The sequence below is a fragment of the Schistocerca cancellata genome, chromosome 4 (assembly GCF_023864275.1).
Source record: "Schistocerca cancellata isolate TAMUIC-IGC-003103 chromosome 4, iqSchCanc2.1, whole genome shotgun sequence".
In the NCBI taxonomy this organism is placed as follows: Eukaryota; Metazoa; Arthropoda; class Insecta; order Orthoptera; family Acrididae; genus Schistocerca; species Schistocerca cancellata.
The window spans coordinates 167,993,838-168,014,658 of NC_064629.1; the positions used below are offsets into that span (position 1 = coordinate 167,993,838).

The window sequence follows — 20,821 nt, forward strand, 5'->3', positions numbered from 1 at the left end:
AGACTGCGATGGAGCTCCGTATGCCACGGCAAACTGGCTGACACTGACGGCGGCGGTGCACAAATGCTGCGCAGCTAGCGCCATTCGACGGCCAACACCGCGGTTCCTGGTGTGTCCGCTGTGCCGTGCGTGCGATCATTGCTTGTACAGCCCTCTCGCAGTGTCCGGAGCAAGTATGGTGGGTCTGACACACCGGTGTCAATGTGTTCTTTTTTCCATTTCCAGGAGTGTACATCTATAGTCTGCAAACCACTGAAGTGCATGACGGAGTGTACTAGCCATTGTTCAACTAATTAATGACTTATTACTTAACAATTAATTAATTAAACAATTAATTAATGACTTATTAAACAAAAATCTGTGCCCCGTAATTGGTCTTGTCTTGTCTTTGCAGTAACTATGGGAGTGATATGGAGGGGTTGTAACACAATCCAACTAAAATACCTCACTTAAGGTTAGTTCCTCAAATGTTGTAAATAGGCAGGATAGTTGGTGTCTATTTCCAAGCATCTGTCAGATCAAGTTTTAGAGCATCTCTGTGACACTCTGCCAAGTGTCAAACAAACTTGTGACTGTTTCAACTGTCCTTCTCTGTATACATTAAACATCCCATTAGTTCTACTTGGTATTGGTCTCACACACTCATGCAATATTCCAGAATGGGTCACATGAGTGTCTTGTCTACAATCAATTTCATTGGCTGATCGCATTTACCTAATATTCTACCAATGAACAGAAGTCTCCACCTGCTCATCTATGCCTGAGCATATGTGCTCTTTCCATTTCATATTCCTCCAGACTGTCAAGCCTTGGTAATTGTATGAGTTGAATGATTCCAACTGCAACTCACCAATACTGTCATCATAGGATACAACATTTTTTTCATTTTGTGAAGTGCATAATTTTACATCTCTGTACCTATAAAGCAAGTTTCTCATATTCACACCACTTTGACATCTTATCAATATCTGATTGAATATTTGTGCAAATTTTTTCAGGCAGTACCTAATTCCCCCCCATGAACCATGGACCTTGCCGCTGGTGGGGAGGCTTGCGTGCCTCAGTGATACAGATGGCCGTACCGTAGGTGCAACCACAACGGAGGGGTATCTGTTGAGAGGCCAGACAAACATGTGGTTCCTGAAGAGGGGCAGCAGCCTTTTCAGTAGTTGCAGGGGCAACAGTCTGGATGATTGACTGATCTGGCCTTGTAACATTAACCAAAACGGCCTTGCTGTGCTGGTACTGCGAACGGCTGAAAGCAAGGGGAAACTACAGCCGTAATTTTTCCCGAGGACATGCAGCTCTACTGTATGATTAAATGATGATGACGTCCTCTTGGGTAAAATATTCCGGAGGTAAAATAGTCCCCCATTCGGATCTCCGGGCGGGGACTACTCAAGAGGACATCGTTATCAGGAGAAAGAAAACTGGCGTCCTACGGATCGGAGCGTGGAATGTCAGATCCCTTAATCGGGCAGGTAGGTTAGAAAATTTAAAAAGGGAAATGGATAGGTTAAAATTAGATATAGTGGGAATTAGTGAAGTTCGGTGGCAGGAGGAACAAGACTTTTGGTCAGGTGATTACAGGGTTATAAATACAAAATCAAATAGGGGTAATGCAGGAGTAGGTTTAATAATGAATAAAAAAATAGGAGTGCGGGTTAGCTACTACAAACAGCATAGTGAACGCATTATTGTGGCCAAGATAGACACAAAGCCCATGCCTACTACAGTAGTACAAGTTTATATGCCAACTACCTCTGCAGATGATGAAGAAATAGATGAAATGTATGACGAGATAAAAGAAATTATTCAGGTAGTGAAAGGAGACGAAAATTTAATAGTCATGGGTGACTGGAATTCGTCAGTAGGAAAAGGGAGAGAAGGAAACATAGTAGGTGAATATGGATTGGGGGGAAGGAATGAAAGAGGAAGCCGCCTTGTAGAATTTTGCACAGAGCATAACTTAATCATAGCCAACACTTGGTTCAAGAATCATAAAAGAAGGTTGTATACCTGGAAGAATCCTGGAGATACTAGTAGGTATCAGATAGATTATATAATGGTAAGACAGTGAATTAGGAACCAGGTTTTAAATTGTAAGACATTTCCTGGGGCAGATGTGGATGCTGACCACAATTTATTGGTTATGAACTGCAGATTGAAACTGAAGAAACTGCAAAAAGGTGGGAATTTAAGGAGATGGGACCTGGATAAACTGAAAGAACCAGAGGTTGTAGAGAGTTTCAGAGAGAGCATAAGGGAACAATTGACAAGAATGGGGGAAAGAAATACAGTAGAAGAAGAATGGGTAGCTCTGAGGGATGAAGTAGTGAAGGCAGCAGAGGATCAAGTAGGTAAAAAGACGAGGGCTAATAGAAATCCTTGGGTAACAGAAGAAATATTGAATTTAATTGATGAAAGGAGAAAATATAAAAATGCAGTAAATGAAGCAGGCAAAAAGGAATACAGACGTCTCAAAAATGATATCGACAGGAAGTGCAAAATGGCTAAGCAGGGATGGCTAGAGGACAAATGTAAGGATGTAGAGGCTTGTCTCACTAGGGGTAAGATAGATACTGCCTACAGGAAAATTAAAGAGACCTTTGGAGAGAAGAGAACCACTTGTATGAATATCAAGAGCTCAGATGGCAACCCAGTTCTAAGCAAAGAAGGGAAGGCAGAAAGGTGGAAGGAGTATATAGAGGGTTTATACAAGGGCGATGTACTTGAGGACAATATTATGGAAATGGAAGAGGATGTAGATGAAGACGAAATGGGAGATAAGATACTGCATGAAGAGTTTGACAGAGCACTGAAAGACCTGAGTCGAAACAAGGCCCCGGGAGTAGACAACATTCCATTTGAACTACTGATGGCCTCGGGAGAGCCAGTCATGACAAAACTCTACCATCTGGTGAGCACAATGTATGAGACAGGCGAAATACCCTCAGATTTCAAGAAGAATATAATAATTCCAATCCCAAAGAAAGCAGGTGTTGACAGATGTGAAAATTACCGAACTATCAGTTTAATAAGTCACAGCTGCAAAATACTAACGCGAATTCTTTACAGACGAATGGAAAAACTGGTAGAAGCCAACCTCGGGGAAGATCAGTTTGGATTCCGTAGAAATGTTGGAACACGTGAGGCAATACTGACCTTACGACTTATCTTAGAAGAAAGATTAAGAAAAGGCAAACCTACGTTTCTAGCATTTGTAGACTTAGAGAAAGCTTTTGACAATGTTGACTGGAATGCTCTCTTTCAAATTCTGAAGGTGGCAGGGGTAAAATACAGGGAGCGAAAGGCTATTTACAGTTTGTACAGAAACCAGATGGCAGTTATAAGAGTCGAGGGGCATGAAAGGGAAGCAGTGGTTGGGAAAGGAGTAAGACAGGGTTGTAGCCTCTCCCCAATGTTATTCAATCTGTATATTGAGCAAGCAGTAAAGGAAACAAAAGAAAAATTCGGAGTAGGTATTAAAATTCATGGAGAAGAAGTAAAAACTTTGAGGTTCGCCGATGACATTGTAATTCTGTCAGAGACAGCAAAGGACTTGGAAGAGCAGTTGAACGGAATGGACAGTGTCTTGAAAGGAGGATATAAGATGAACATCAACAAAAGCAAAACAAGGATAATGGAATGTAGTCAAATTAAGTCAGGTGATGCTGAGGGAATTAGATTAGGAAATGAGACACTTAAAGTAGTAAAGGAGTTTTGCTATTTAGGGAGTAAAATAACCGATGATGGTCGAAGTAGAGAGGATATAAAATGTAGACTGGCAATGGCAAGGAAAGCGTTTCTCAAGAAGAGGAATTTGTTAACATCGAGTATAGATTTAAGTGTCAGGAAGTCGTTTCTGAAAGTATTTGTATGGAGTGTAGCCATGTATGGAAGTGAAACATGGACGATAACTAGTTTGGACAAGAAGAGAATAGAAGCTTTCGAAATGTGGTGCTACAGAAGAATGCTGAAGATAAGGTGGGTAGATCACGTAACTAATGAGGAGGTATTGAATAGGATTGGGAAGAAGAGAAGTTTCTGGCACAACTTGACTAGAAGAAGGGATCGGTTGGTAGGACATGTTTTGAGGCATCAAGGGATCACAAATTTAGCATTGGAGGGCAGCGTGGAGGGTAAAAATCGTAGAGGGAGACCAAGAGATGAATACACTAAGCAGATTCAGAAGGATGTAGGTTGCAGTAGATACTGGGAGATGAAGAAGCTTGCACAGGATAGAGTAGCATGGAGAGCTGCATCAAACCAGTCTCAGGACTGAAGACCACAACAACAGTACCTAATTACAGATAACGGCACCATCTGCTAAAAATGTGAGGTTACTGTTAACTTTGTCTGCCAGTCATTAATATACACTCATGCTCATAAATTAAGGATAATTGCAGAATGTGGTGCCACACAATGTGGCACAACACAAAACTGGCGCTAATAGCATAGGCACATAGGGAGCACACACAACACAGATCTTTAAGTCCACAGTATTGGTGATAAGTTGATAACACCGTCCCGAAACACATGTACTACAAAATGCCACTGTTTCCTGCACATGAACCCCGACATCAATATGGGATATTATCACCATGCACACGTACACAGGCCGCACAACGGGTTGGCATATTCTGGATCAGGTGGTCGAGCAGCTGCTGGGGTATAGCCTCCCATTCTTCCACCAGTCCCGTTGGAGCTCCTGAAGTGTCATAAGGGTTCGAAGACATGCAGCAATACGTTGACCGAGGGCATCCCAGATGTGCTCGGTGGGGTTTAGGTCTGGAGAACAGGCAGGCCACTCCATTTGCCTGATATCTTCTGTTTCAATGTACTCCTCCACAATGGCAGCTTGGTGGAGCCATGCTTTATCACCCATCAGGAGGAAGGTGGGACCCACTGCACCCCTGAAAAGGTGGAAGCACTGGTGCAAAATGACATCCCGATACACCTGACCTGTTACAGTTCCTCTGTCAAAGACATGCAGGGGTGTAAGTGCACCAATCATAGTCCTACCCCACACCATCAAACCACAACCTCCATACAGGTCCCTTTCAAGGACATTAAGGGGTCGGTATCTGGTTCCTGGTTCCAGATGGAAACGCGGCGAGAATCACTCTTCAGATTATACCTGGACTCGTCCGTGAACATAGCCTGGGACCACTGTTCCAATGATCATGTACTGTGTTCTTGACATCAGGCTTTATGGGATCTCCTGTGACCAGAGGTCAGTGGAATGCACCTTGCAGGTCTCCGGGCAAATAAACCACGTTTGTTCAGTCATCTGTAGATTGTGTGTCTGGAGACAACTGTTCCAGTTGCTGTGGCAAGGTCCTGAGCAAGGCTACCTGTGTGCTCCGTGGCCGTCTGCGGGCGCTAATGATAAGATATCGGTCTTCTTGTGGTGTTGTACACTGTGGATGTCCCACACTGTAGTGCCTGGACACATTTCCTGTCTGCTGGAATCATTGCCGTAATAGTGAGATCACACTTTGTGGCACAAGGAGGGGCCGTGCTATGACCTGCTGTGTTTGACCAGCCTCCAGCCACCCTAGTATTCTACCTTTCATAACGTCATCAATATGTGTTCTTTGAGTCATTGTCAACACACAGTCACCATTAGCACGTCTGAAAATGTCTGCACACTTACTCGCTGCACCGTACTCTGACATGCACCAACACGCCTCTGCATTTGTGGACTGCTGCCTCTGTGCAATGACCACAGGTCAAATGCACCACATGGTCATACCCCAAGGTGATTTAAACCCACAAACCGTTCACCAGAGCATTGTTTCACTATCTATCAGCATTATCCTTAATGAGTGTATAACAGCTGTGGTCCCAACACAATACCCCACGGCATGCCTAAAGTTATGTCTACATCTGTTGATGACTCTCCACCCAAGATAACATGCTTTCCTGCCAAGAAATCTCCAGTCCTGCCACAAATATTTTTTTGTTATGAATTTCATTTGATATCCATGTGATTTTACTTTCATTAATAAGTGCCAGATGACATACATAAACTCTTCCTTACAGGTAAGACCAAAAATAAAATTATTAAACTCTGTTATGCCTCAATTATAGCAAAATCTGTAATCACTTACACTTTTATCAGTCTAATTTTACAAGCTTACATCAATCATTGACTTACTCTTCATGCAATGTTTTTGCAGCCACTTGAAACATAAACCAGTCCTTCACTTGGTCTGTAAAAGAATAGTCAGTAATTAGGACATCAGTAACACAAACTATAAATCATGTAACTACAGAGAGACTAGGAAAGATAACTAATTAATTACCAAGGAGCAGTTCACATTGTCTGTTCTTTATTATGCACAAGCCATTCATGAGAACTGATGACAAATATAAGGAAAAACGTTTATTTTTGTTTCTACTAGATGTCTTCACTGTTTGTATAATTTCCACACTGAAAAAAAACAGAAGGCACAATTTGGAATGACTGATTTTAAACATGAAGTAGCTACAAGGTCAACTTAAAACAGAAATTTCTGTAAGAAAAGAAAAAGTGAAGCTGCACGTCTCACAATGGTTAGTTCGACACCAAAGTGCTTTGTGGGCATAATGTTACTGAGAGTGGTATGCCCTTGCTTTAATCGGCCAGATGAACTGTTATAGGACGACCTACAGTTTAGCATGGAAACTGCACCACTACATAACATACGATCAAAATTTTCTGAATATGGTGTTCCACAGACAATAATAAGGTCAAGTCAGACATTAAACACAGTAGACAAAATATTTCTGAAATGTTATATTTTCAAATTTTTCATGGACCTTGCCATTGGTGGGAGGCTTGTGTGTCTAAGCGATACAAATAGCTATACCATACGTGCAACCGCAATGGAGTGGTATCTGTTGAGAGGCTAGACATACATGTTGCTCCTGAAGAGGGCATTAGCCTTTTCAGAAGTTACAGGTGCTACAATCTGTATGACTGACTGATCTGGCTTTGTAACATCAACACAAAACGGTCATGTGCTGGTACTGCACACAGCTGAAACCAAGGGGAAACTACAGCTGTAATTTCGTTTGGAATAGGAAGAGAAAAAAAACTATAGGTTAATATGGACTGGCGGAAAGGAATGAAATAAGTTGCCTGGTAGAATTTTACACAGAGCATATGCTAACACTTGGTTTAAGACTCATCAAAGAGGGCCGTACATGTGGAAAAGACACTGGAAGGTTTCAAACTGATTATACAGAGTGAGTCACTAACTACTGCCACCTAGAAAAACTCCAAAGTATGATAGTAGCTGAAAAGTTTTATGGGATAAATGTTGCATGGGACAACGGGGGCCATAATATGATGTTGGTTTTTTGTTGCTTGGTGGGGTCCCATCAGAGATATGAAGGTCAACTTTGTTTTTTTAAATGGGATGCTATAGTTTGATAATTATTTTCTGACAGTGGCTATCGAGACGAATCCAATGATGTGTACAAGTAAGGTCTTTGAAGGTCAACAAAGGTCAAAAAGGTGGCATCAACGTCCATTTACAGAAGGTGTTCGAAGTGATGACCATTGGTATCAGTGCAGTGGTGCAATCTTCTTATCATGGATTGAGTAGTATTCCTTATCACTTTGGCACTTATCGAAGCATATGCTCTGACAATTCTCTCCCGTGTATCATGTAAATAGTAAATATTCGCCGAATACAGCATATCCATCTAAAGTGCCATTGACATGTATACAACATTTGACAGTTTTGCAATACAACACTAATAGGAATGGTAAGACTAGTATCATTGAATCAAGGAAATGTGAATGATGTATTCCTTCGCAGAAGAAGCCGATATGCTTCCCATTTATGGAGAATGACAACGAAATTCAGTGAGACCTAGAGACTTATACACTGAAAGATATCCTCAATGTACTCACCCTACACGTCATAAAATTCAAATATTTGCATGATAAATTGAACACAATTGGATCTTTAATGCATCAGAAACATATCTGGCAAAGGAAACTTACTAACGAGGAAACTGAAATTGGTACTCTTGCCACTGTGGTTCGAGATCCTTGTGTCAATTCACGTCAAATTGCAAGGGAATATGGCTTGAGCCAGAGTAGTGTTGCTTGTGTTCTGCATTGCCATAAATATCATCCTTACCATATCAGGCACCACCAAGAATTAAATGGTATGGATTGTATGCATTGTATTGAATTCTGCCGATGGGCTCAACTTCAGATTCAGAGGGACGACACATATATTAATTTGGTTTTATTTACTGACGAGGCTACATTCACGAACCATGAAAATGTTAATCTGCATAACAAGCATAATTGGGCAACTGAAAATCCATGTTGGCTGCAGCAAGTTGCACACCAAAAACTGAGGTTCGTGAATGTATGGTGTGGGATTCTGGAAGACAGAATTATAGGCCTCTATTTCATCGAAGGAAATCTTAATGGTAGGAAGTTCACCACACTCCTGCAAGAAACTTTAGGTCTGTCACTGGAAGAAATACCTTTAGGAACAAAGAACAGAATGTGGTATCAACATGATGGGTGTCCAGCACATTTTTTGCTGATGGCTAGAAATGAGTTGCAGAGACAATTCCCAAATCGTTGGACTGGATGTGGAGGAGATGTGTCGTGAGTGGCTCATTCGCCAGACTTGATACCTCTGGATTTTTTCTTGTGGGGATCCATAAAAGACGTTGTTTATAAAGACATCCAACTACACCTGAAGGTATGCGAGAGAGAATTGTCAGAGCATGTGCTTCAATCAGTGCCGATGTGATAAGGAATACCACTCAGTCCATGATAAGAAGATTGCAGCACTGCACTGATACAAATGGTCATCACTTCGAACATCTTCTGTAAATGGATGTCCATGCCACCTTTTTGACCTTTGTTGACACCTTACTGTTACACATCATTGGATTTGCCTTGATAGCCGCTATCAGAAAATAAGTAGCAAACAATTGCAACCCATTTAAAAAAACAAGTTTGACCTTCATATCTCTGACGCGACCTCACCTAGCAACAAATAAATGACATATTATGGTCCACGTTGTCCCGTGTAACTTTTTTCCCCCACAAACTTTTCAGCTCCTATCATACCTTTGAAGTTTTTTTTGGTGGCAATAGTTTGTGACTCACCCTGTATAATGGTAAGACAGAGATTTTGAAACTAGATTTAAAATTTCAAGACATTTCCAGGGACAGATGTGAATTCTGAGCACAATTTGTTGGTTATGAACAGTGGATTAAAACTGAAAAACTGAAAAAAGGTAGGAAATCAATGAGATGGAACTTGAATAGCTTGAAAGAACCAGAGGTTGTTGAGAGTTTCAGAGGGAGCATTAGGCAACGATTGACAAGAAAAGAGGAAAGGTATGCAGTAGAAGATGAAGGGGTAGCTTTGAGCAATGAAACAGTGAAGGCATCAGAGGATAAAATAGATAAAAAGACATGGCTTAGTAGAAATCTTTGGATAGCACAGAAGGTACTGAATTTAATTATTGAAATGAGAGAACATAAAAATGCAATTAATGAAGCAGGCGCAAGGGAAAATGAGACCAACAGAAAGTGCAAAATGGTTAAGGGGGGACATAGGCAAAATTGATCAAAAATGATTTACAAAATTTTGACGTCAGGTAGTTCTGTAGCATGTCGGAAATACTGTCTCCAGTTTTCACAGATTAATTTGAACTACAAATGATAAAAAAGCTGTATTGTTTCAATCTCTGCACAGGACTGTGCCCATTTTTCTACACAACACTCTCTCTTCTTTACGATGTTTTATTACTTCATGCTGTCATAAAAGCTTCGGAAGAGTATAGAATGCTGTGGACCCGTTTACATTATGTTATCTTTGCCTTCCACTAGGTATCTTTGGCAACTGTTATTGTGTGGTCTGTGGTGCAGAAATATAAACATTTCAGTTCTGCTGTTAGTGTGAAAATTATGATTGTGTTCAAGCTTTTTTGTATGATTTACCATTTAAAATGCCAAGACATAGTGGTAAAGTATTTAAGAAAGTGGCTAAAGTTCGCCATTTACATGTGAATAAACAGTTTCTACATGTGAGTCAACATAATTCAGCGGAAGATAATTGTGAAACTAAGACGATGAGCAGTTCACAGAAGACACTTGGAACTGGTGTAGAGTTTCAGTCCACTAATGACGAAGTGAATAGTGGTTTTAAAATAATATATTTAGAAATTATGTGTTCTATAATTAGAAATTCATGTGCATGTGGTAACTGTGGCAATAAGTCTTTAAGATCATATGACAGCAATGAAAGGCATAGTATTTTGTGTAATATGCACCTGTTTGAGACAGCTGTCAAACTGACATTCAATTCAAAACATCAACTGCTAAGAATTGGGTGTATGAAGCCAACATAAGATCCTGCTATGGGATGAGATGTGTTGGTGTTGGAAGGGAAAATAGCAATTTGTTTTGCGCAATAATGAATATGCCATCTCCGTCAGCCTCGTATTCAACACTAAACAATCATCTTCTGAACACCTTGGAAACAGAATGCAATAGCAGTTTTGAGCAGAAGTGAACGAGGCAGTTTTATTCAACAAAGACATTCAGACAGAAGTAAATGACACTTTGCCTTCTACAGATCTATGTGTTTCATGTGATAGCACATGGATGAGAAGGGACCACACCTCCCTACATGGTGTTTCATCAGTTATAAGTGTTGACACAGGAAAAGTTTTGGATTTGCAGGTGATGTCCAAATACTGCTCTATTTGTGCACAGAGGAAGATGTTAGACAATGAGGAAGAAGAGAGAGAATGACAAACAAAACACATAATTTGCAGCAAGAATTATGATGGTTCTAGTGGTGGCAGGACCCAGCAGGAATGACATTAATCTTTCATCAGAGTGAAATGAAGCATGGAGTTAGATATGTGAACTATCTTGGTGATGGAGACTCTAGTGCTTTCAAATCTGTTGTAGAAAGCAAGCCCTATGGAAATGAATCTAACACTGGAAAGCTAGTGTGTGTGAGGCACATTCAGAAGAGGATGGGCGAGAGACTTCTGAAACTGAAACAAGAACAAAAAGGTGTAAAACTAAAAGATGGATAGCCAATGGGTGGGCCACAATGCCTGACTGACAAAGAGATCCACAAATTGCAAATATATTATGGCAAAGCAATAAGGCAAAACACTGGAGATTTGAAGGCAATGCAGAACACCGTGTGGGAAATATTTTTTCACAAGTTGTCAACTGATGAGAAGCCAGTACATGAATTGTGTGATATATCCTGGAGCAAATATAAGCAGGTGAAAGCACAAAACAAAACCTATTCACATAAACACAGTCTTCCTGAGGCAGTCTTAAACAACATAAAGCCAACATTCCAATTTCTAGCTCATCCAGATTTGTACCCATGGTGGAACACAAAACCCAAACGAGAGCTTCAACAGTCTCATTTGGAAGAGATGCCCAAAAACAACATTTAGCTCATCTACTGTTGTTAAAATTGCCATATATGATGCATGTCTGGTGCTTAATGATGGTAACATTGGAAGAATAAGTACCATACCTGGACTAGGATTTGTTGCAGGTTGCTTGACTGAGAAGCTATTGAAGAAGATAGGTACTGTGTGTGTTGTACTTCCTGAACTGTCTGTGAAGGATACAGCCAAAAGGGCATGCCAGAAACATCAGACAAAAAGGAAACAGGTACACGAAGAGCAAGAAGACCAAATGTATGGTTATGGTCAACATTAAGGTACTAGTTTATGGTGTAAATCCTTATAAAATCTTTTATGTGCATTTGCCGAAACTTTCATTTTTCAGTGTATAAGGAACATTTTCCCCTGAATCATTGGAGATAGAAAAGTGAAATTTTCTGCAGACTTTGTTCATAATATAACACAACTTCCTGTGGTACAAATTTTTTCTAAGTGTATTTCTGTCAAAATTATTTATTTTCTGTGAAATTGAAATTGCTAAGTTTCATACACATAAATTTTTAAAATAAATTCTGGGTGCTCTAAAACTGATATTAAAAAACTGTTCCACATGTTTGCTTATCTGCTTACTAAGAATCACCTACCACAATATGAATGTTGTAAGTAACGTAATTTTTGTGAAAATGTTCCTTGTGTGACAGCATGTGTTAAGAAAATTTCTAACAATGCCATGATCAAATTTTTTGAGAAAAAAAATTGAAAAAATTCCAGAATGTAGCCCATAACATAATTACCTCGCGTACAAAATTTTGTTCCATTATCTTTCAAACATCAACAACTGTGTTACATTATGTAAAAATATCCATTTTCTTCTACGTCCCCTCTTAAGCAGGAATGGCTAGAGGACAAATGTAAAGATTTAGAAGCACATACCACTAGGGGAAAGATAGATACTAACTACAGGAAAATTAAAGTGGCCTTTGGAAAAAAAGAGAAGTAGCTGTATGAATATAAAGAGCTCAGATGGTAAACCACTCCTATACAAAGAAGGGAAAGCTGAAAGGTGTAGGGAGTATATAGAGGATCTCTACAAAGGAATTGTACTTGCAGGCAATATTACAGAAATGGGAACAGGAACTAGGTGAAGATGAGATGGAAGATATGATACTGAGAGAAGAATTTGACACAGCACTGAAAAACATAAGTCGAAACAAGGTCCCAGGAGTAGACAACATTCTGTCAGAACAACTGATAACCTTGGGAGAGAAAGGTGTGACAAAGCTATTCCATTTGGTGTGCAAGATGTATGGGATGGTGAAATACCCTCAGGCTTCAAGAAGAATATAATAATTCCAATTCCAAAGGAAGCAGGTGTGAATATTACCTAACTATCAGTTTAATGAGTCATACCTGCAAAATACTAACATGAATTCTTTACAAAGAATGGAAAAACTGGTAAAGGCTGATCTCAGGAAAGATCAGCATGTATTGCAGAGAAATGTACAAGCTTGAAAGGCAGTACTAACCCTATGACTTTTCTTAAAAGATACGTTAAGCAAAGGCAAACCTACATTTATAGCATTTGTAGACTCAGAGAAAGCTTTTGACAGTACTGACTGGAATACTATCTTTGAAGTTCTGATGGCAGCAGGGGTAAAACATATGGAGCAAAAGGCTTTGCAACTTGTACAGAAATCAGACAGCAGTTGGAAGAGCAGTTGAATGTAATGGACAGTGTCTTGAAAGGGGGGTATAAAACGAATACCAACAAAAGCTGAACAAGGATAATGGAGTGTAGTTGAATTAAATCAGGTGATGCTGAGGGAATAAGATTAGGAAATGAGACACTTAAAGTAGCAGATGAGTTCTGAGTATCTCACTCAACTAATGAGGAGATACTGAATAGAACTGGGGAGAAAAGGAATCTGTTGGTACAACCCGTCTAGAAGAAGGAATCAAGTGATAGGAACACATTCTGAGACAATGGATCACCAACTTAGTGCTGGAGGGAAGTGGGGGATGGTCAAACTGTCTTTGGATTGAAGACTGCAAAAACAACAAGATGTCACTGTAGTTGGTTTAATAGATAATCAACACTAAAACCCATACACTCTGAGTGACTGAATATCAGTTATCTTATTCTAGTGTTGCAGAAATATATGATATATTCTTGTAATCATTTTATCATTGCCTCTTGAATCTCACCATCTGTACATCTACCTACTCAGGTATTCTTTAAACTTTGGAAAAAAGTGAAAGTCATTTTGTGTGAAAACTTAACTTCCAAGGGACTATAAAAGTCTCTCCATGACATGAAGTGTGCAGATGGGCATTTGTCACAGAATTTAACTATTTTCTTGAGAATGTATTCTTGGATGTTATTTTGAATACATATCTGTGTATCTGGAATGCCATACAGTTGGGATCAGCATTTTAATGTATCCTTGAAACACATATTTCATGAAAAGTGGTCTTTTCCTGCAGCAACAAGGGGTTACCGCAACTCCAACTCAACTAAAAGTTCTGAATTTGTTGTGTGGGCTACCCAAACTTCATAAATCCTTGCAATGCCCTCCAAAGAAACTTTCTGTTTCCATCATAACTCCAACTTCATGCTAAAGAACAAAGCATATCTTAGAGCTGCCCCAGGCATTGAATGGAAGGCTTAGGACTATCTACAAGTGTCATTACATCTATGATTGACAAGATTGGTGCCAGAAAGCAAAATGCAGTATCTCTGGTCAACTATCACAAGATCAGCTAGCTAGCCAATTTAAGCCCAAGTGACCACATGCTTGCTCTCATTCTGGAAGTTCCCGGGTGCTACCATCAGTATATTTGTGGACTCTGCCTTGTAAAGAAGTGTACCGCACCTGTATCACTACACCTGTGTTACTATAGGGACACTGGCCTGTATTCAGTTTTACCTGTGTGTACAGCAAATTAGTTATGTAAATTCTACATTTTCCTTGTGTTTCTGGACAATTATTTCCTTTTATTGAGAATTTACGGAATTTTGTTCCATTTTGTATTGCACCTCTCTCAGTATAACAAATAACTATTGCCTTAAAAAAAGCAAGCAACAAAATTGGCAACAAGGGCGTTACTTTCATATCTAGACCCGAGTACCACGGATGTGTATTTTTTTGAACTGTGGCGCTTATTACGCTATTAACGTCAGAAACTCATAAAGCATTTGATAATTTTTATGGTCCAACGGTCATAGCCATCGCCGGCTATTCCAGCCTTTCAACCATTCAATGATGTACTTGAGGACCTGAAAGTGTTCCAGAAATGGTTAGCGATGCATTTTCAGACAAGTGATGTGAAATGTCCGGACCATCTGCAGGCAATTTTGTCGTCAACCAATCCTCAGTCGTACTACTTACTGCAAAAGTTTGCTTCACTGCTGGACCCATTGGTGCTGCCCATCAGATACTTTTTCCCTTACGTTTAGAACATTTTTCTGCCACAGCTCATGAAGCAAAAGCCCATTTAGTTTTTGAATCATTGCAAATCAGATTCCGAAAAGTATGCTCTGGATTACTGATCTTCAAGGTTTAAGAAGAAAGTCCAACTTTACATGCACATGTTGACAATCGTACCCTGAAACTTTAATTTGACATGTGGTAATCCATCTGGCCCCTGATAAAGACATGTGCTACGGGCTTTATGACAACTGTACAATTCTCTAGCAGCAGTGTTATGCATATAATGAGCTTTTGATATCCCACTGGCTGTACAGCTGATGTTTTATTCTGATTTTGATACTTCTACTATGGCTCTGGCAAGAACGGACTCAGTGAAATGTATTTACATGTCAAAACCTAATTTGATAAACATATCTTCCCCAGCAGCTGACCACCAGCCCCGTTCAATACCGCCCCTTGTAGTTCTGAGGCACCAGTAGCAGTGTTTCTCTAGCATTTGTTATCTAGCTGTCTAGACTATTTTATATTCCATGCATGTTGTTAATGTCTTCATTACAAAGCAGAATGACCCCAGTGTTTTTGTAAAGGGCATATTGTAGAGGTGACAGGTATCAGGTGGCATCCTGCACCAATTCAGATTAATAATACTATAGACAGTGTTCGTCTAGTAGTGCCTAGGAATACTGTTACAGGCAGAATTACAGGAAGTGTCACTGACTTTTTCTTTGGTACTGGTGAGTCAGTTTTGATCAGTCCAAATATTTCTGTATAGGTGATCCACTACTGGACATTATGAAAAATTACTGGCATATGGATGTCATAAGATTGCACTTTTAGGCCAAGTGAAACTTTCAGTCAAATACAACCAAATAAAAATTTGGTCATGAGACCAAGTATTAGGTCACGTGAAACTTTCAAACACAACCAAGTTACTCAAGCATTGCCTTCCCTGTTAGTTGCAGACTCATGAAGAAAACATCTCTGGACTAGATGTATACTCTGTGTAGCTGTGTTAGTTACAAAATATGAGTACTTTCCGATTTCATTATCTTTATTCATCGGTAAACATATATCCTATTGACTTCCTAATAGAACAGATGAAGAAGATATAGAAATAAGTAACTTCAATAACAGCTAATGTTTACTGTGACAATAGGATCAGGCCAAGAACTGTGTTGTTTCCAATAGTTACTTACTGTGCACATAGAGTTCATACTAATTTGACTGTTAGACCTGAAAATGACAATTTAGAACAAATTTATGATACTGTGGAAAATATAATGGGAAACCTAGAATTATGGTTTCAGCAAAATGGATTAAAACTCAATGTCACAAAAACACAATTAGTGCAGTTCAGTGCTAAAACATCATCAGCATCTCCCATCAGCACGGCACGGCAATCAGGAAATGACTGAAGCAACTTATGTAAAATTTTTAGGCCTAAATCTCGACAAAAATTTAAATCGGGAGGCACATGTAGACTTCTTAGCAAACAAACTAAACAGCCTAGCTTATGCAATGAATGTCTTATCTGGTTCCACCCTTATGGACACCAGGAAGACAGTCTACCACAGCTACTTCCTGTTTAGTACAAAAAAGAAAATCATTTCACCCATTATCTAAAAAATTAAAAATACTAACCATTCCTACTCTGTACATCTATGAAATTTTTATTTTCATATATAGAAATCAAAATTCACCTGAGAATTTTCATTTTAACCACAATTACAGGGTTCATCACAGACACTGTTTCAAACTTCCCTCTCATAATTTAAAACTTTATGCTCAAACACCACTGTAAATGGGATTAAAAATTTACAATAAATTAAATAATAACACAAATCCGTTAAATATGGAGTTTGATGCACTAAAAAGATCGTTATTTAATACACTAGTGGAAAAATGTTATTACTCGATTGAAGAATTCATGCAGGACAGTTTGGCAATTTGAAAAGAAAAGAAACAATTAAGATTATGTATTCTATAATAAATTGATAATATATTGTATAAATTGTATTGCAAGCTGCAAAATGACCATAAGTGTTATATATGTTCTTGATAAATTATTCATGTGTAAAAATGCAGAAATGCCTGCTGAAATATGTTAATTAATATAATCTTATTTTTTTAAAGTAATCTGACATGTCTCCAGTACAAAAATCTTTGATTTGTAACTGTATGTTATGAGACAAATAAACTACATTCTACATTCACAACAGTGTTTTAAGAATTTCATACAGTGACTGCATTAATTATATGTTTGTCATACATGAACTTTTGTGAATAGTTACTTCAGTGTTAGGTTACTGCACTCGAGCAATATTATAGGACATCACCCAAATGTAGTACATGGCAATCTGTTTATCTGCGCATCAATTAAAATAGATGAGATCCAAACTAGCCATAAACATTAGCTCATTCAGCAAATCAAAGTGCAATTATAGTGTTTGAACAGTGATCTTGGTGTGGACTGTATTCTCGACAACAGCTTAATTACAACACCAACTTTTCAGCCAGTTTCGGCAGAGGAGCTGCTACAGAGGGCAACTATATACAAGCAAAGGGTGGGTACAGGGGTTAGGAAGCCTTTGAACTTTCATGCCCACATACATAATGTTGACCCCTTTGTTATGCTACTTTTTTCAAAGTGTGTCAAATTCCACTGGCACTCCAAGATGAAGTTAATTCACACCAGACAAATTGTAAGAGCAACTAGTGCTTTCCCCTGTCTCTTTTAACCAATGGGTTTTCCTTTTGGTGGCAGTACAAAACCCAAGTGGCTTCCCTTACCTAACAATTGAATTATGTCAAATGAGTAATCCGTTACCTTGGTCAACCAACTGATGGAAGGCTTTTCAAAAGATGGAATCATGATTTCAGACTGAATCCTGGTTAATAACATATCAGCCTCATTTACTATTAGCTCTGACTGATTATGAATGCCTAACCTGATGACATTGGAGGCCATCCTGTCTCATAAACTTACCAATGGTATTTAAAAACCTTACAACATTTGTGTCCAAAACATTAAATCAGGCACAGTATCATTGCTCCCTAATTGAGAAAGGGCACCGACAACCATTTTCAGCATGCACAACTTAGTTAGTTAGGTGTCCCACCTTCCCCCCCCCCCCCCCCCCAAAAAAAAATAAAAAGGTTCTCTTTAATATGGATCACAAGCAATTATTACTGATGTTCAGGCTCAAGGCTAAGCTCCCAGAATGCATTATCCATCACCTGCATTGGTAGGCCTTGTATTTATCCAACTATCAGCACTCCATACACCACTGTCTGTCCACTCTACATTTAAATGCAGTCATCTTGGGCCCAGAGCAATACTCTGACACACAGGAAATAGTCTGTCTCCAGATGGACACCCAAATAGAACAATACTTGGAAGGCTTTCCACTCCACTCCAGAGATGTTGCAGCAGAATCCAGGAATGGCCCACTTCTCTAGAGAGTCCTCCAATATGACCAAGATGTCACCTGCAGTACCACCTGGCCTCCACTGCTTCTTAATTCGACATCACCAACTTCAAATTCATCAAGGTATCCCGCTACTAATGCAAGAAGGTCACACACAGATGCTGTACAGAGGGGCCAAGAACATCAATGGGCCCCTCCTCCTCCTCCTCCTCCTCCCTCCCTCTCTCTCTCTCTCTCTCTCTCTCATGCACGCACACACGCACACACACACAGTCTTATACTCAATGGCTGGCACCCACTCAGCCATGGGACCACCTCCACACGGAATTTGACTGCTGCTTACTTAGAACAATTTGGTTTATTGTAGCAGACTCATTTTTTGCATTTTCCTTACGTTGCCAGATGGCAGCAGACAACATCAATGGCGGTTGGGATGTCGCAAAAATTTTAGCCATTGAAGGAACACCTCAGTTGTGGACAACAGACCTTAGTTCACGAAATCAATGACGTTCCAGTGATTCTGCACTCTCAACAACATTAAGCCTTTAATGACCTGCCTTTTCATGCAGTTCTAATATCTTAGCAAAATGTTTCATTTCCACTTTTGAAACACCTATGGTAAAAGCTCTGGGGTCAACTACATCAGACTCAGCATTTAATGTCTTTTTTAGCTTCTTACAGGTTGCCACCCATACATGGTCATAGCCCAGCAGAATTACTGGATGAGCATCCTCATCAGACACTGCTGGATCTTCTCTTCCCACTGTGTGAGTGAGTCAAAGAGGAAACAACACCATTTCAATTTCAGGTTGACCCCGAGCTGTATCTGCAGCACAACAATGACAACAGCTGGTTCTGCTGGTTACTGCATGCACGATGCTGCACAACTGCCGCAGTCAGCTTTGGTTGTGAGACCCAAGTCAGATTCTCCATTGTACAGAGGACTCCCACACCACCCATTTCACCAGCTCACCACAGATGACAGGTGTCTGGTCCTTTCATTCCACCTACAACACGGGATCCCATGGACATCAATCCAAAGGATGAACCACCAGGGCTAGAAGCCCCAGCATTTGCACAGACTGCTTCTGAAGCTCCCATGCGTTCTCTGGAGCCTCTAGTTCCAGGTCCACCATCATCTGGGGGCAAAAACGTCACCCCAGATTGATAACAGGGGTTCCCTGAAGCAATCATCCATGGCCACATCACCATCCTCACCCATAGCAGTCCGTCCTGTTCCTAGCCTTTACATCAATTAAAGAGGGGAGGGACCTTATAACCCCACCAGACATATCAATGGAAGATACAGAATTACTGACAAGTCTCACTCCATCTCAGGCAGGTGAGGGTGCTGGCAGCAAGGAAACCGATGCATCTCTAGCCAACAGCTAGCCAATTTAAATGAGAGCAACTAGCTAGCCAATTAAGCCAGAGCATCCATGAGCTCACTCTCATTCTCTGCTTTTACTACTTTACACGTCAAAAACATCTATTTGTGAAATAGGTAATAGAAGTTGTGCTTCGACAACTACAGACGATAACTAACTATACAGTGGTTGCCACCACAATATAAGTGGTTTCCACCACAATATATCAGTCACTACACCTTTGTTATTATATAGCAATGGCCCTATATTCAGTTTAACCTGCACGTACAATAAATTACTGGTATGAATCCTTTACTTTTCTTGTGGCTCAAGACAGTTATTTTAATTTATTGTAAACTTACAGATTTTTGTTTCATGTTGCAGTGTACTCACTGAGGTGTAACAAATAAATGTTGGCTTAGAAAAGTGATTCACAAAAGTCACTACTGCCATTATTAAATTGATGTACTTGTCATCACTATATACACTATAATGTTCAGAACCTTGAAAAACAAGAGATAGGATGTTCATATTCACAGTTCATGTACCTTAGTATGTTCTCAAGAAATGATTAGCATTTCAATCATGTCAGCTTGTGGATTCAACGTCAACATCAATATCACGGCGCAACACCACCTACCAGTAAAATGTGCCTGTGGCTCTTGTTGTCGCTACAAAGCAAAGGTAATGGATCAGTGTGACTTGAGCATATATGTAGGGTGTCCCGCAGATGTATGCACAAACCATACCATCAAATCAGTGAGTCTAAAAGAGGGCGCGTTATTGGCATGAGAGAATGTGATGCATCCATCCAAGAAATTGCTGCTAATGTGAGACAAAGAGTTTTGGCAGTGCAATGGGTGTATGCAGAATGGTTCACAGAAGGCCATAGAACACGACGAAAATGGTCAGAGCACACCACACAGACCACCCCCCCCCCCCCCCCGCCCCCCTAGTAGACTGACACCTCATCCAAATGGCATTGCAGGACGGTTCTGTGATCTTCTCAGCTCTGGCCCAATAGTGGAACACACCATGTACAGTATCAGAGGTGACACTCCATCACCGTTTATTATGGCATGGGTTAAGTGCACGTCATCCACTTCTCCACCTACCTTTGATGAATGTGCAGAAACATGCTAGACAGCAACGGTGTATGGAACGACATCACTGGGGA

At 40.0% G+C, this 20,821-nt stretch overlaps 1 protein-coding gene across 1 annotated transcript in view; it reads right to left on the reverse strand.

The window, feature by feature from the left end:
* The window catches only part of LOC126184692 (uncharacterized), a 331,999-nt gene that overhangs the window by 305,531 nt on the left and 5,647 nt on the right, over positions 1-20,821 (reverse strand). The window contains exons 3-4 of the mRNA XM_049927189.1: positions 6,312-6,439; positions 6,164-6,218 (exon numbers count right to left, since the gene is read on the reverse strand). Coding sequence (XP_049783146.1) covers positions 6,164-6,218; positions 6,312-6,439 — 183 coding nt within the window. The remainder of the gene's footprint in view (positions 1-6,163; positions 6,219-6,311; positions 6,440-20,821) is intronic.